The 18,726-nt window shown below is 37.3% G+C and overlaps 1 protein-coding gene across 1 annotated transcript; it reads left to right on the plus strand.

The window, feature by feature from the left end:
- Window positions 1-4,992: 4,992 nt before the first annotated feature.
- Window positions 4,993-17,234, plus strand: tmem128 (transmembrane protein 128). Its single transcript, XM_034013983.3, has 5 exons — window positions 4,993-5,149; window positions 11,924-12,059; window positions 14,005-14,166; window positions 16,571-16,680; window positions 16,978-17,234. The coding sequence occupies exons 1-4, from the start codon at window positions 5,017-5,019 to the stop codon at window positions 16,668-16,670; spliced, it is 531 nt and encodes a 176-aa protein (XP_033869874.2). The 5' UTR covers window positions 4,993-5,016; the 3' UTR covers window positions 16,671-16,680; window positions 16,978-17,234.
- Window positions 17,235-18,726: the final 1,492 nt, after the last annotated feature.

An 18,726-nucleotide genomic window follows, 5' to 3' on the forward strand; every position in this document is an offset into this window, starting at 1 on the left:
ATTCACCCTTGGCCTACCAGCCCATCATTGTTTCTGTTATTGAATGGATTTTGGGAGGGATCCCCCAAGGACTTTATTATACTCAGAACATTTAGTTCTCCACTAACACAATTCATCTTTTATATTTCAATACAGTATCTTTGCTTGTTTGCTATCTCCTCTGATGCATGAAATTCAGATAAGGTAAGTAGATACCACTTCTGCAGGTACTGAAAGATGGGTATTACAGAAAAAAAAGTTATATTTTATTAGGTTTATTCAAATAAACTATCAAGAATCATATTGAAATATAAGTAAATTAAGTGGCATATGCAAGTACATTAACTCAGTATTTTTGTGAACACGACAGTATGATATGCCTGCAATACAGGGAGGTCCCACTGACACACCTCGTATACTTTGGGAGAATTAAAATCCCTAAATGAATCCATGCTTCAAATAATAATTAAAACTTAAATCCCGGTTCCGCACACGATGGCAGAGGTTTTTAGTTTCTTTACTATGTTTGTTGTCCAGAGTAACGTGAGCAGTAGTGCACCTTGGCTGGTAGCCTGAATGTGGCTAAAATACTTGAAAAAAGCCTACCCTCAACCCCACCTCCCTCCAGAACTACCGTCCTGTCTCCCTTTTACCCTTCCTCTCTAAAACCCTCGAGCAGGCAGTACACTGCCAGCTCTCTGCTTTCCTGTCTAACCACTCTCTGCTCGATCCTCTCCAATCTGGTTTCTGCTCTGCTCACTCCACTGAAACTGCTCTCCTCTCTGTCACTAACTCGCTAAACTCTGCCCGAGCTGCCTCTCTCTCCTCTGTCCTAATTCTCCTCGATCTCTCTGCTGCCTTTGACACTGTCAATCACTCTATTCTCCTATCCTCTCTCACTGACCTGGGAATCTCCGGCACTGCTCTGGCCTGGTTTTCCTCCTACCTCTCCGACCACACCTACCAGGTAACCTGGCGCGGCTCAACCTCCACACCTCACCCTCTCAACAGGAGTCCCCCAAGGATCAGTCTTGGGTCCTCTCCTGTTCTCTCTTTACACCCACTCCCTGGGCCCCCTCATCGCATCTTATGGTTTCTCATACCATTTCTATGCTGATAATGCTCAGATCTTCCTCTCCTTCTCCCCCTCTGACCCCACCATCTCCTCCCGTATCTCTACCTGTCTGTCTGCTATCTCCTCCTGGATGCACTTGCATCACCTCAAACTTAACCTCTCTAAATCTGACCACCTTTTCTTCCCCTCCTCATTTTCTCCCTCCTCTGATCTCTCTATCTCCATTCCTCTGGAATCTACCATGCTCTCACCCTCCTCCTCTGCCAAGAACTTTAGAGTAACCCTGGACCCCTGCCTCTCCTACACCCAGCACATCTCCACTCTAGCACACACCTGCCATACAAAGAATCCGACCCTTCCTCATCAGCTACTCCATGCAACTCTTCGTCCAGGCCCTAGTACTCTCCCGCCTAGACTACTACAACTCCCTCCTGGCCGGCCTCCCTGTGTCCGCCACCCGTCCGCTCCAGCACATCTAGAACTCCGCTGCTCGCCTGATGTTCTCCCTGCCTCGCTTCTCCCACACTACTCCACTGCTCACTCACTCCATTGGCTCCCGATCACCACTAGCATCCAGTTCAAGACTCTTGTATTTGCCTACCGATGCCTTTACCAGACTGCACCCAACTACCTCCAGACTCTTGTCTCTCCCTACACCCCCACCGACCTCTCCACTCTGCCTGCACTAGAAGACTGGCTGTACCTCCTCTTTCGCCCTGCAGTGGTGGAACGACATTCCTATGGATGTCAGGACTGCCCAGTCTCTGACCACCTTCCGAAGCCTCCTCAAGACAGACCTCTTCAGACAACACCTGTAAAACTCAAGTCTTCCCTTCTGGACAATATAGCACTCTGCCTTTAATGCACTTTAACTTGCACTTATCTGCTCCCTCTTTTACTGTATTTAATCCTGCACTTAACCCAATCTGTAGTATTTTGTATTTCACTTGTACTCGTATCTAACCCTGATGTACTATCAACAGTTATCTGCTCTTGAACTGCCCCGATATGAAATCGTTCTGTGTTTTGTATTTGTTCTTATTAGGACTGAAGTCATTGTATTTTGTATCTTGCTCTTAATTGTACTGTAATTCTTGATATGTATTTTTTGTATACAACTGTAAGTCGCCCTGGGTAAGAACGTCTGATAAGAAATTAATAATAATAATAATAATAATAATAATAATAATAATAATAATAATAATAATAATGTGTTAGCTGTTCCCTTTTATCGTGAGATGCTCCGCCGGGACACGCCCACCAGCTGGTTAGGGATTAGCAGCTGCCTTTCCCTACAACCAGGGCTGCCAGACTAGCGGTTTTCCCGGCAAATTTGGCTTGTTTTGAAAGCATCTAGTGGGTAAATATTGTCTTTGGCTTTTTTTTTTGTTGCTATTTTTACCATATAAGTTTTTTTTTTGTTGTTGTTTTCTATTCCTTTTGATTATGAGGTCGTCAACAATGCAGGACTTCATCACCACAATAGCCTGATGCTGCCACCACCATGCTTCACAGTAGGGATGGTGTTCTTTGGGTTTGTGCCAAACATAACGCTTTGCATTTAGGCCAAAAAGTTCCATTTTAGTTTCGTCAGACCGCAAAACTTTTTGCCACATGAGTACAGAATCTCCTGAGTGTTTTTTTTGCATACTTCAAATGGTATTCAAGGTGGGCTTTCTTGAGTAATGGCTTCCTTCTTGCCACCCTACCATACAGGCCAGATTTGTGGAGTGCTTGGGATATTATATATTATATATATATATATATATATATATATATATATATATATATATATATATATATATATATATATATATATATATATATTAATTTGTAACAAATCAAGAACTGTATGAGTACAAAAATAATTATAATTTATTATTTTATTTATTGTTTTATAGACTGTACGCCGACAGTTCATGGATATCAGGACTGTTCAGTCCCTGACCACCTTCCGGCCTATATTGAACTGCTCCATACCCCGCCATATTCTACCACTGCTCTTAATTCCTGTACTTGATTTTATTCTTACAGGTATCCATATTCACCCTTTTTATAATTGCTGTTATTTGAAATTGTACATTTATCGTACTTACTATATGCTCTTAATGGACTTTACTTGTATAAGCATATATTTTTTACCTTAACTGCTCTTATATTTTAAGTTAACTGCTCTTAGTCAAACTCACTCCTAAATTTACTTACTTGCTGTATTCTTTATTTTGCTCTTATTTGAATTTGATCTTATTTTCTACTGATTTTACTGGATTTTATAACTGCTCTTATCTGTAATGTGATATTCTGTAATGTGATACTTTGTACTGTGATATTTTGGAACAATTGTAAGTCGCCCTGGATAAGGGCATCTGTCAGTAAATAAATACATTTATAATTAGCAGATACAGACACACAACGGTACTTTTTAAGCATTTTGTGCACTTTTATTATTTACAGAAATAAAAGGAAAACAAAACAAAAACCTAAGGTCCACGTGGAGTGCTAAATTACACTTTCTTTTTGTTCTAACTAGCACACTGGACGGCTAAGCCATTTCCCAGTCAAAACATGTGTCTTAAGGGTTACACAGTACCTGTTTTTAATTTTTCCACACAGGACTTTGGTCTTCACACACAGACCTTGGCTTCACACAGACTGCCCTGTACAAAAATGTCAATACTGTTTAAATACCTGCCTGCTAATTACAGACAGGAGACACTAATTAAATTACTAAAAGAATTAAACAGGTAATTCATTAACCAACTATACCTGTGGCTATGCAAACAGAGCCACAAAACCCACATTTTCACATTAATTTGGCTGTGATAGAAATTAACCCCATCCTTGCCACCCACCACCAACACATAACCCAGCACTTTATTTACAGGCAAGCCTCTGCCCTACCACAATATATATATATATATATATATATATATATATATATATATATATATATATATATATTTCTTAGTTGACCTCACATGACCTACTCACACTCATTCCCAAAACACTAAATATTAATTGCAGAGCAGGGCGAGGGGGGGGGGGGGGGGCTTGATTAGAACAGGGTTTAATAATTTAGCACAGTAGGCTCTCTGGTGCTAAACTTTCAAAACAGTTCAGCACTAATTTCCAAAACGATTTGCACCTCTGCTATGTAAGTACAGCTAGACACTAGATTGGAATCAATAGCCTGTCCCCAGTGGCTGCAACAAATACCACCTGTTCTGTGTGGTATTTATCACTGATGAATTTCTTGCATCCAGTCCGGCCAGTGTTGCAAGAGGGCAGGTTAATAGTTACAGTTTGCTGCAGCTGTACAAGGAGGTTCGACATGTTTGAGAGTTCTATCTCACCAAAATTGGGCCAGAAAACAATGTATTCATTAGAAGAAGAATGCATTACGTAAGATGATAACGGCGATGGTTACATAAACATTATATATTATAACTATATATTATAACGATATCTTAGACCCCCACATCCAGGACTATGTAGAGATGACGGCTTTGCACAATTTGTCCCCTCTCTGTTTATTTAATTTATTTATTTATTTATTTTAAAGTGATACCAATAACCTTGTAGTGGAATACTGTATGAATCTGTTTCCCGAGATCTGAAAATTCATGACAAACTTTAAGGTATTTCATCAACTGTTCAGCACGGCATCCTCGGTTCACGACATGCAAATTTATGCACTGCAAACTACCGAGCTTTGGAAACAACCCCTATTATAATAGAAGCAATTTGTTAAAATGATATTGGAGCGAAATGGAAGAATACACATACAGGTACATACAGTATATTATTATTCCCATACAATTGTCTGAAGCTGTTTGATACCGGAAGAATATAGATCTTTTCTTTTGCCTTCTCGCCCTTTAATTTGGGCTATCCAATGAAATTTGTCAATGTGCGGTAAGTCTCGCCCCTATAACTTGATTGACAGTGCGATAGGAAGGCAGATGCGACATTGTACACAAAAAAAGATGGCTGTTTTTATGCAAGACCGTGAGTTTCAGTCTCTACGAAACCGGTTTAAACAAGACGCTGAGTTACTCTTACATGGAAATCCAGTTGATACGATCACAGAAAACTGTAAGTATCTGGTGTTTACTGTCAGATATGAAGAAAATATGTTGATAATCAGTTCTGAAAAGTTAAATAGCTTCCTGGTTATACTGTAGTTTAAAGCAAAACACAAGTATTCGCATCATTTCTTTGCGATTACCTACTTTAACATTTCAAAAGTATGTGTACCAGACTGTTAAACCAACAGGAAATGCTGGGATTTGCATAGTGTGCGATATAGGCCCCTTAAATTTTAAGTGCATAATATGTAGGGTCCTTTTGAATGAGTGAGTAATACTCAGGGCCTTGACAATAAGTACACGAATAGATCAGTTCAGTCAGTGACTCGGCAGCAGATGCAGTCAACACAGACACATTAATTAATATATATAAATACACACACACACACACACACACAATAAAAACACACACAATTGGGATAAGAGTAAGAGGAGATAGCACCATCATTAATTAATCCGTTGCGAGGCATACTGTACTAATTTGAAGTGTCAGTGACAAGAAGTCTTTAAAGTACATTATCTCTGATGTATAATTTAAAACAATTAAAGAGTGTTTACATGTCCAAGGCAGTTGATGGGCAAATTAAATTGTACCAAACTAGGCAAACCTTTGGGATGGTTAGGGTAGAAATATTTTTACAACGTTGATACTGATAATGTTGAAAAGGGTGTAAACTGGGGGTTACCCACCAGAGTGCAAAACTCGATAAAAAAAAAAATAAAAAAATTTTTAGGGCTTGAGAAGATGGCATTACCCTAGCTTCAGGGCTTGAATTTCATTTTTGTGTGCTGAGGCGATTTCCCCCCTATGCTGCAGCCAGTGGGGGGGATTCCCAAATTTTAGGGGGGAATGGCAAAAAAAAGGCACTTTTGCATATAAAAAAAACTATATATAATTTTACTGCATCATCATTCACACTGCTGTTGCTTTAAAATAAGCTGCTTTCAGGAGACCTACAGATGTTCATCACTGTGAGACAGAGCACTCTCCATTGCTTTTGCCATTGCCTGACGTGAAGTTTGTGCTGCAGCAGAAGAAAAATGTGCTTTTCTTTTTAACCAGCGCTCCATTTCTTTTTTTTTAAAACGCTTTACACTGGTAGAGATGAGAATATATGGGGGGAGGGGAGCTGAGTTTGTAAGCTTTCCAACGATACTGCCCATTTCAGTCTAGCTGCTACATATACAATGTACAGGAGAATGCTAGGAGTACCGCATACGCACACTGAATACGTCTTTGATAAACCCTTAATCTGTACTTTTAAACAAGCCAGGTAGGTGGTTTTTACGGTGCCTGAGTAATATATGCGTAACCTTCGGTACGCTTGCACCCCAAAATGAATGGGGCTAAGTTTTAAGAGTTAAAGCGAAAGTCACCGCTTGCAAAACAACACCTAGATAGACTTAATGTCGTGTTTTTTATTCTCCAAAACTGTTTACTTACTGCAGTGTACTGAGTTTCCATAATCCTTAAAGATAACGGCCAAGAATCACGAGAACAAGAACTACTCAGAATGTGGCTCATAGTGCTTTCGTCACTGACACCCACTTCCTTAGAGATTGTTGTAGTGTTTCAGGTGTTCTAAATTGGGTGAAATACAGTAGTTTAGTATCTTAAAATATCTCTGCGGGATTTTCCCACACTGAAAGTTGCAGATATGGGGGAGCAACTTGGAAAATGCGCGAGTCCTGCAGTCCAACACTGAAATTCAAGCCCTGAGCTTGCATTGAATTATCATATTTTAGTTTTCTTCTTTTTCCTTTTAATGTGTTGTTTTCTTGAGTTGTTGATGCCCACTGTCATTTTTCTGTACAGTAATGGGAAATGGCAAGTAGACTACATGCTGTACTGTATTTCCAAGAAGCCAAGTGTTGAACATTTGTATTTCATTGGTTGTAAATAAAAATTTTAAAAAAGATTATTTTCTGCAAAGCTGGTAACACATTACTTGCAGGCTAGCAAACAATTTAGTATCTTTCAGATTGCATCTTTAACCCATGAGGGATTATGTTTGACCTGTTCAGTGCCTAAGGGAATGCAAGGAAGTTACTGTATGTCATTCTTCTTTACAGGTAGTTACCTGAGAATCAATCCTTGTTCACCATCTTAAGAAAACAAACACACTCTGTGCTACTGTAAATGACCAATAATAATTAATTCAACTTGGTCAAATACTGGATACTTGCAGTATGTTATGCTGTGATTTGAAATGATCCTGGTTTGGGCAGTTATTAGCACCCTTAAAATATATACATAACCCTTTTTTAAGCGGTCAGACGGAGAATGAATAACGCACACTTTCAAATTCAGCAGAACAAGCAGGTCTCTGTCACTACAGGACTCGATTGTTTTCAAGGCAGATGTTGGCCAGTTTTCCATTGGCACTCGATTGCACTACTAAATTGGGTTTCCATATGAGGCGCTACACTGTAGGGAAAACATCATGATCAGCCTTGAGATCCATGTAGCCAGCCCAGTTCCTCATCCATGCCTTTGCAGTATCCCTCTTATGAGTGTGGGGTTTGTTACCACTTGTACTGTAAGTGCCAATTCTTTGGATGCACGACAACAAAAACATCAATTTAGACAGTACTATTGAATTTGTTGTATAAAGCTTTAAAAAAAAAAAAAAGCATGTCATTTGCATTAGCCTTTGTTTTTTGTTTGTTTCCAATAGGCCTTACTTGATTTACAAGGTTCTTAACAATACTGGGTCTGTTTTAAGGTCAAAGCAGATGTGATTTAGGGGAAAGCAACATAGACTAATATAGCCTAATATACTGAATCTGATATTTAATCATCTGAAGTCTAATGAGCTGAACCCTTTTTTTGCGTAAAGTAGCTGTTTTTGTGTTTTTTACATTTTGCCATTTAAAAAAAAAAAAAAATCAACATTACTAGGTCCTGAGATCCACTGCAAATACCCAAAGTTCCCCAGACACCTGAGTGTTATCTAGGTCTACTATGGGCAGCTGTGTGGTCCAGTGGTTAAAGAAAAGGGCTTGTAACCAGGAGGTCCCCGGTTCAAATCCCACCTCAACCACTGACTCATTGTGTGACCCTGAGTAAGTCACTTAACCTCCTTGTGCTCTGTCTTTCGGGTGAGACGTAATTGTAAGTGACTCTGCAGCTGATGCATAGTTCACACACCCTAGTCTCTGTAAGTCGCCTTGGATAAAGGCGTCTGCTAAATAAACAAATAATAATAATAATGGGCATCCAGGACAGCAATCATTTGAGTTTTATAATATGTTCTCGTTCCTCAATAACAACTAGCCCTGACTGAAATTAGCTGTGCAGCAAAGTATTACTAGAATAGTCAACATTTCTATGAACCAACAGTACAGTAACTTGTGATTTTATTTCTTTCTTTTAATTGGCAATTTGGCAAGGAAATACAGCATACTGTGGTAATAAGCATCAGTGGTTTCATCCACAATTATAGACATGCTTGGCAGAATTTTGGTTCTTTTTTTTGGCGATTTATATACAGCATGCTTAACACGGTATAAAATATGCCTTTGTTATTGAAATCAATGGGAACGGGCAACAATTATTTGTCTGATAAATGGCTGCCCAAAATAACCCTGTACGGTGTAAGTGGTGGCGACTGTACTCGCATGACCCACTCACACTCATCCACATTACTTCTGCAACTTTGCGGTGGACTCATTTCGTTGTGAATTGTCTTTTCTTTTTAGAGAAATTGATTGTCTGTTTCCTGTTTGTTTGCACAAAGATTATGTATATTAATTTTTTCAAAACTAATGTTTTGAAAAAAATATATATTAATGGTAAATGTACCTCTGTTTGACAACGGGGAAAACACATCACAATTGATTGCACCTGTACCAAAATCTCACAGCATACCACATTCAATGTGACAGTGTAGCACTTTCTAACATTACACGCGTCAAGTTTTGGTACACGTACCACATTGTGACGATGTACCACTTTATAACACTACACTGGTTCAATTTTCTTCTAGCCAAGTAGGCTGTTGTATTGGTGTTCATAGGTCTGTTTTCTCGAATTAAACAAAAAAGCATGAAATACAGTAAACTTGATACTCAGAGAAAACGGTGCAAGAAGTTATTCGTCTGTATCAATAAATGCACGCACTTCCTGTCTATAGAAACAACAGTGCCTATGTTGCAGCCTTAAAAGATGACAGCAGTCTGCTTTTTTCTTATCTGTTGTAGCTTTCTTTTGCCTCAGTTCGAGTTTACACATTTTATTAAATTTCTTTTAAACGATTAAAAACAGCAAAATTTCCCAGCAACCTCAGCGTCGTTACATTCAACGTAATAACATACTGCGATGTTCGTCTGAAATAAACTGTGCAGCTAATCGAGATCATGGCTTCATCAAATATCCCACTTGATTTTTTTTCTCCCATCTGTTCCACCTTTCAACTTTGTGGTGTTTTTAACTTAATAAAAAAAAAAAAAATCTGCCATGTATTTAAATGGTAATACCAAAAAAACATTTTTGTGACAAACTCTTCAAAACATTATATATTTACCATAACCTACATATTTCTTATTGCATAGCTACTCTGGATATGCAGAAAAAAAATTCTCTTCAAATAATCAATTACGTATGAACTTTATTAAGCACAAAGGGGAACATTGTTATCGGTATGCACATTTCACAGTAAGATACAACAAATGTAACGTACACACGTGCAACTTTTCTACATAATTCTTTTGGATATAACAATCAAAATGAAACACTGAACAATTAAATCATGAATTGTTAAATGATTGAGAATACAACTAAATAAATTCGTTATATAAGTCAACAGTAAAAGGTCTTCGCTCTTAATATCCAGGAATATAACTAGCAAACCTCTAGTTATAAAGCGCTTCACTTGCCACACATACTTTTGCAGCTTGTTTTCTGTGTACATAACTTAATAATAAGTTAATAACAATACCTGTTTATTCTGAGCGAATACAAGACTGATCACATGACGTGAATCCAGCATGTAGCCAACAGCAAGGTGGAAGCCTGAACTGAAGGCAAATATAGTGCTATTTGATTCGCTGGCTGCTCCAGTTGATATAATGCTTTGTCGCTGACCACTGAGGTGTAAGACCATGGGAAGTGCACTTTTTTCAAATGATGTGTATGGTTGAAAACAATGGAAAGAGATAGAGCGAACATGGTGAAAGGGAATGAAAACAAACAAAACAATTTAACAGATGAACAAAATCTTGAATATCGTTTTTGTTCCAGAACGTAATAAATTAATTTTGTTTTGTTTTTTGTTTCTGTTCCATGAATTTTTAAAATGTATTAATTTATTTATTTTTTCCATTAATCGTTCCGGTTTTGGTTGCATTTTGAATCCCTGGTTAAAACCAAATCAGTTGTTGCAGCTAATGTAAATCTAATCCGTTAATACAAAGCTGAATTCACAAGCTATTGTTTCGTTAATATGTTGAGGGTTTGGGCTACTCAAGTCTACCGTCTTAGGTTTCTTAATATAGCAATTTTGGTGTTAAGAGATTATATATAAATGTACAGCACGATTGTTTCTAATACCGTTCATCATTTTGTTAATTTTATTTTCTTTACCCAGTAAAATACTATTTCTGAATGGATTAATAATAATAATAATAATAATAATAATAATAATAATAATGACAATTCAACTACATCTACCCACATCTAAAATACCCTATTTTTAAGTACATGTTTGTTAACAAATTATTTTTCTTCAAAAAAATAAAATCAATAATATTATTACAGGCTGCTATGAGTCTTGCCATAGATGAGATGTAGCAGAATTTCTTGTTTACAAAAAATTACAAATAAGGGTATGATTAGATATGGGGTACATTTTAATAAATATTTGCTGAAACACAAAACACTAAAAACGAACGTGGGGGGCAAAGTGGCGTTGCACACAATGTCAAAGAGGGGTTTATTATTATTATTATTATTATTATTATTATTATTATTATTATTATTATTATTATTATTATTATTATTATTAGTAGTAGTAGTCGTAGTAGTATTTATTTTTGCCTGATTTTATTCTCGCTGCCATCTGTCAGAACCCACTTCTAGTCAGGCATTACATTATTTTTCAATAGGCCTATTGGGGCATGGTCATTTTAGAAAAAGTGAATACGTCATATGTTTGAAGTAGACTGGAATTCTGAGTGCTTTGAAGTTGTGAATTATATAAAATGATAAAGTCTAACAAACAAACTGAAACAAGTATTCATTAACATTCTAATATCATTAATATTATTTACCATATCTTAACGTTGGTATACGTAGGTGCATATGATTACATGATGCATCTGTATACTAACTTTAAGATGTGGTTGCTACTGTAGCATTCATTTCATGTTCTGGACCCTGCACATTGTCATCACTGCTTAGGGCCCTGCACAGTGTAAAGCCGGCCCTGGTTACACAGGTAAAGTAGGTGACATAAACCTGACTTCCAGGTCATGGAATATTCACGGTTTTCAGCTTGTCAAAGTTTGTGCTCCAAATCTGATAATTTGACAATTACTAATTTAGGTTCCAATTATTTTCAAAGAAATCGGTTCACCAAAATTAGGTCATGTCTGTATGCCAGCTTTCACAAGGCTGTGATGATGATGATGATGATGATGTCTATGTACAATAATAGTTTTATAATACTTCACATGATTCTTTTGTCTTTAGTATAAAAGAGGGAACTTTACACCTTTTTCTAAATGAAGATTATAAAACCTTTGTCTGCATACTGATACTATAAACCTTCATTTTTTTCAGCTTCAGAAGATAAAGAGAAGGAAAAGCCACTGCCAAGAGTTAATTTGCATTCTGTGTTCTGGATTTTGGCTTCCATTGGGCTGACGTACTACATTGATTTCTTTACTGTCATTAAAGAAGATGATCAGATTAAAAGGTAATTGTTTTGTTACAATGACCAACCAGGAGCCAGCTGCTTTATAAAGGTGGTGGTAAAGCATTTCCACATGGCCTTCTTTTAACCACACAACAAACAAGCAGAAGCCAAAACACAACAGCATCAGCCTTTTGAGATTAAGAACTTATGCATGAGACTTTTGTAGCTGTGCTATTTTTATTTTCTATATAGAAGTTGGGTTGTTCACCTTGTTGAAAATTGTATGTTTCTACTCTGTTTACATGTACTATAGAACGTTGATTTTTAAATGGACCTCATCTGTTTGAACATACATATTTAAAAAGATTTAAGAACATCTAAAAATGGTCCAAGGTGGATGCAGTTTTGCTTTTAAATGAACAATTTGCATTTAATTGCTTTCATTTACAGAAGGTTACTTTGTTACCTGAATAAACTACAGTTAGGATGCTTCTTTTTAATTATTTTTTGCTAATTATTGGGCCAGGTTTTAAAACTTAAGTGTTTTGATTCTATTTTAACTGCTGATCTTGCACTTTTCCTATTTTTGAAGGACAGGGGGAAAAAAAGCCCAAACAAACCCTGTGTCAAGTCTTACTACCGTAACCTCTTTGAGTGTTTCACAGCCAAATTGGAAAATGATTGGAAATCTGAGCAACTGTTGGTTCTCTAAAGCTCTTTTTTTCCCCAACTATGGGTAAAAAGTGATGTGGGCAATTCTCCAAGCAGATTGGATGATATAGTGAAGATGGATTAGTAATATGGGTTGGAGGCCATCCAACTGCTGAGAGCAGATTTTAAAAGCCTAACCTCCAAAACATTATTGTCCAAAAGCTTTCTAACATCAGTTAAGACTTGGGTACTAGTAATCTTCTGGAAATGCAGGTGTTTTTGCAGCCGGTAAGATAAGAACTGCAACGTTCAGGTCTCTTCTGATTCAGAAAGCATGCTGAAAGATGAGCCAGCAAAAGGGTTTTAAGCCATTGTAAGAAGCCCTTATTATAGTTCTGGTGGCTAAAATATTTTAAATCTCGTACCAACTTTCCTCAGAGTTGCATTGAAAGACAAAATATTCTTGTTACGCTCAGATATGGCTGTCTGACAATTTGTCCAGCAGTCACTTTTCAACATCGGTTAGCTTAATCGTGTTTGATAACCTGTACATTTAAAATTATTTTGGGGATCTTGGGCTTGAAAATATGGATGTTAGTGAAGCAGACTTTTACCTGGGACTTTTCCACACGTCTGTCTTTTAAGCTTGAAGAATGTGCTTTCAAACACTGCTGATATTTCAGTATGACTGCTTACAATACATGATGAGGATAATAAAGTGTAATTATACTTCATATTTGTGTAATAAATGGGCTCTCCCGCACATTACTGATTAACATTTGCAAGATGAATCTCTGACAAGTATTGCAATATATGAAGGTTTTATCTCCTTGCTGCAAGTCGGGTCCTCCGCATTGGACAGAATTGACTGACTTTAATAGTGGACTGATGGTTTTGTAGTCTCCCAAGTGCAGCTTGGGTATTTTTTTAAGTTCTAAAAAACTTCGGGGGATTTTTCACAAAATGTAGTTGACGCATGTTTTAAAAAAAAGTTTCCACGGTAAATGACCAGTAACCCGCAGTGCACTGTGGTAGCAGTTACAGCACCTACAGGGGTACTGGGTACATTTTCCATGCCACCCACTGTAACACTTTGAAGTAATATTAAGTGAAATCAATACTCTTCTGACTTTCTAATTGATAGTGTTATGCCTGTTTTTTTTTTTTGGTTTTTTTTTTGTCTAAAAGTACCAGCGCATTTGTACATTTTGGAGTGAAGAAAATAAACATTTAAGCTAAAAAAAAAAAAAAAGATTGAATGCAGTAACATGTTTATTAAAGTATACGTGGTAATTCTTATTTTAAATAAATATGCATAAATACTTTTTTTTTTTTTTTTTTTTTCCCTGCACAGTTGGTGGTTTAACATTGGAAGCTTGTTCCTGTTGGTAAGCTTAGCTTTGGCCGCCTTCTGCATAGTCTACCTGGAGTGGTTCTGTGGAATTGGGGATTATGACAAAGAATACCCAGCAATAGCACCCATCACAACTGCAGCATTTATTGTAGCGTCAGGCAGGTAAGATTCAGATATCCGGAGTGGTGGAGGGGGCAAGGTCAGACATACATGGGCTTAAATGCTTCTACTTCAGTGTGTGCAAAAACATAAAAAAAGGTAATTTGGAAAAATATTATTATTTTGTTTAATTTATTAGAACATGCTTCAAACTGCACTAGTGAAAATGCTTTGCCAGTCTTATCTGTCTATATGTAAGTGGATCATCTATCTATCTATAGTTTTGTCAATTTAATAATTTAGCAGTTTCAAATTCATATGTAACGACATTTTTTACAGTCGATTCTGCTTGAAGGTGGTATTTGTGAGGAAAATTTATATAATGAGATTGCTGTCTTTAGTGGACAATACTTATAATTTAGATTTTAAGTGGAATATATAGATAGATAGATAGATAGATGCACATGAAAACGCAACAGTCTAAGCTTTACATCAACAGCTCATTGGGTACATACATGTTATTTACATTAACCCCTTCTTGGCTTTTTGTGATTTTGGGACTCGCCTGTTTTACATCAAAATTACTACATGTTCCTTTTTAGATACCCCTGGCAAACTATATTTAGTTTCTGTTGGTGCCAGGTTTTTGTGGAGCCAGGAGGTCCCCGGTTCAAATCCCACCTCAGCCACTGACTCATTGTGTGACCCTGAGCAAGTCACTTCCCCTCCTTGTGCTCCGTCTTTCGGGTGAGACGTAATTGTAAGTGACTCTGCAGCTGATGCATAGTTCACACACCCTAGACTCTGTAAGTCGCCTTGGATAAAGGCGTCTGCTAAATTAACAAATAATAAAAATAGAATGTGACCACAAAATACAGCTATTATTGTCAACAAAATGCTACTTTTTCATGTATTATACCTGCATCACATTTAACAGCGCTTAAATGTGTTAAATTAGAAAATAAACCCTTTTATGTTTAATTGTTCATTTAAATATGGTGTTTTGGCTGTGCAGATGTTTGATATGATGCGCATGAATAAAACTTTCCGATCGTTTGTCTTTCATTTTAATATTGAGGTTATTTAAAATGTAACCGTCCGAATAGCTAGGCTGTTAACTATTCTGTGGTGGAGTCAAGGTACATTAACTTTGCAATGGATTAGAAATGTCTTGTTGTCCCTCTCCCTCAGATCCGACTTCATGTAGAAGCCAGGAATCAAAAATAAACACCAGCCAAATTTCAACATTGCTGTTTTCATGGTGCATTTATGATGCACAATTCTTAGTGGGCAACTTTTAATAAATGTTTTAAATCAGAATTTCACCAATAAGCAATATTTGAAGAGCTGAATTGCAAAAGGGCTTATAGCTCCTTTTTTTTATTTTTATTTTTTTAAACCAAAATGAGTTTACACCACCACCTTGCAGGGTTTATACAGGTGTTTTGTAAGCTACTTGATTTGTTGCATAAGGGCCTACATCCTGTTATAAAATCCTATTGAAGTTATAGTTTATTTGCAAAAAGACCTGCATCCAGAAATGTTTACCTGCAAAAGGACCTATGTTCATGAACAGTGCCATCATCAACACATTGACCAATGGACATTCAGGATTCAGGAACGGCCCAGTTGTACATGTGTGCAATGTGAGCGGTACTGGAATGACTCTCTTTTATGTAATACTTTTAGGTGGGTAGAGAAGGTGGTGTTAAAAGGTGTTGCTATTCATGATTCTTTTACTTGCCTATTAATCTTAAACTATAATAACAGCTAACATTGGCATGAAACATGTAGGTTGCACTCGTTTGTGAATAGTTGTAGAAATTGCAATATTGTAGAATAGGCTGGGTTAGGCCTCTGTTACTGCACCTGTAGTATCGCATCTCTTTTTTTAAGTAATAGTGGATTGGGAAGGGAGGAGTTTACAGGTGATACTTTTGTTTCTTTTAATGGGTGTTACATTTGCTATAGCATATCAACCAATTTTCTAAAGCCATTTTAGTTAATTAATAAATCGTCAAGACTCCTGCACCCTTCTCACCTTCCCCAACAACACCCAGGATGCTCAAAGTGTTTTATACAATTGACACCAGTTATTTTATGCCATTACATTTATTTGGTTGGTATCTTTACTTTAAGACAGGGAATGACTGTTAGGTTGTGTATTGCATGTGCACATTTGCTGCGTTCAATTGCAAAAGACCTTACGTCCACATTTCCAATATTACATTATTTATTAAAAGGGGGGAACAAAAATTTATGGAAGCACTATTTTAAAATTGATATACCTGTTACCCATCCAAAATATAAAATGTATCTAAATTGTTTAATCGCGTGTACCCGAAATACACTTTAGTCTTTTTCTCCAAAGTAGTCAGTATGGATGTAAGCCCTTTTGCAATTGAGCTCTTCATTTACTGATTTAAGTGTGTATCTGACATTAAATGAAAGTGTCTTTTCTTTTCAGTTTTAACATTGCTCTGTGGCCTGTGTGGTCTTTCTTCACACCTGTTATCCTGTTTACCCAGTTCATGGGGGTAGTGATGGTTATATCTCTCCTGGGGTAGCATTTATAAGGTAAATTAGTGTAATTTTTTTTACTATGTCAATATCTTTTTTTGTTAGATTTCATGTGCTTCAGATTTCTTTTTATAAATATTTCAGTTACTTGTTTAAAGTAAATGTACAGATCAAATCAAGTGTATGAGGATACAAGTGGATAAAACGTAAGTTCATATCTGAGAAACAGAAGTGAAATTTAAAGGCGCCTTTTGTTAAAAATACTGTACACATCCTTTGACACCTTCAAGTTGTGCTCTTTGTCAAGTTGCCGTTTTAACTGTTTTTTAATTTGTGTTCCATTTTTTTACAAAGGTAAACAAAATCACACTGAATCACATGTTCACTGTATAACAAATTCTGGAGGCTGCAAGAAAATGACCGAACTGACTGCATTCTACCATTCTTTGGAAAGAACCATAACAGTTTATTGTGCACCTTTTGGGTTTATTTTATTTATTTCTGCAGTGTACATTGAGCGCATAAGCATTTTATATGAAGCACTCTTAAATATGTATTGTAGTTACTCATATTTTGTAATGAAAATAAATTGCTAATGATTCTTTATCAAACATTTTGCAGTCTATCTTTGCAAGCTTTTTATTTTCGTGAGGGGTTTGCTTTTGTGGCCATAATGATCTTTGCTCAGTTTTCTCACCAGAACAAGACATCCAGTTTACAAGAAATTCCTGTCACATCCCCTTACTCCCATCCTTCAATTGCTGCAATCCAGAACAATTCTGCCCTTTTGCATGCAAGTGTAGTTTAAACTTACAAGAGTGTGAGTAACTGAATATAAAACTTTACAACAATTTAGGGCATGTGTGAATTCACCTTGCTGTCTCGTACCATGCTGTAGTTACTGGGACAGGAGTTTATAGTGTGTGTGTGTGTGTGTGTATATACAGTACTGTGCAAAACTTTTAGGCAGGTGTGAAAAAATGCTGTAAAGTAAGAATGCTTTCAAAAATAGACATGTTAATAGTTTATATTTATCAATTAACAAAATGCAAAATGAGTGAACAGAGAAGAAAAATCTACATCAAATCAATATTTGGTGTGACCACCCTTTTGCCTTCAAAACAGCATCAATTCTTCTAGGTACACTTGCACACAGTTTTTGAAGGAACTCGGCAGGTAGGTTGGCCCAAACATCTTGGAGAACTAACCACAGTTCTTCTGTGGATTTAGGCAGCCTTAGTTGCTTCTCTCTCTTCATGTAATCCCAGACAGACTCGATGATGTTGAGATCAGGGCTCTGTGGGGGCCTTGGGGCCAATCAGATGCCTCCCTGATGGTATTGCATGATGGATAAGTATCTGCCTGTACTTCTCAGCATTGAGGAGACCATTAATTCTGACCAAATCCCCAACTCCATTTGCAGAAATGCAGCCCCAAACTTGCAAGGAACCTCCACCATGCTTCACTGTTGTCTGCAGACACTCATTCGTGTACCGCTCTCCAGCCCTTCGGCAAACAAACTGCCTTCTGCTACAGCCAAATATTTCAGATTTTGACTCATCAGACCAGAGCACCTGCTGCCATTTTTCTGCACCCCAGTTCCTGTGTTTTCGTGCATAGTTGAGTCACTTGGCCTTGTTTCCATGTCGGAGGTATGGCTTTTTGGCCGCAACTCTTTCATGAAGGCCACTTCTTTATTATTTATTTCTTATTATTTATTTCTGACCAGACTTCTCCGGACAGTAGATGGGTGTACCAGGGTCCCACTGTTTTCTACCAATTCTGAGCTGATGGCACTGCTGGACATCTTCCGATTGCGAAGGGAAGTAAGCATGATGTGTCTTTCATCTGCTGCAGTAAGTTTCCTTGGCTGACCACTGCGTCTACGGTCCTCAACGTTGCCCGTTTCTTTGTGCTCCTTCAAAAGAGCTTGGACAGCACATCTGGAAACCCCTGTCTGCCTTGAAATTTCTGCCTGGGAGAGACCTTGCTGATGCAATATAACTACCTTGTGTCTTGTTGCTGTGCTCAGTCTTGCCATGGTGTATGACTTTTGACAGTAAACTGTCTTCAGCAACCTCACCTTGTTAGCTGAGTTTGGCT

The sequence above is a fragment of the Acipenser ruthenus genome, chromosome 2, assembly GCF_902713425.1.
Source record: "Acipenser ruthenus chromosome 2, fAciRut3.2 maternal haplotype, whole genome shotgun sequence".
Lineage (NCBI taxonomy): Eukaryota > Metazoa > Chordata > Actinopteri > Acipenseriformes > Acipenseridae > Acipenser > Acipenser ruthenus.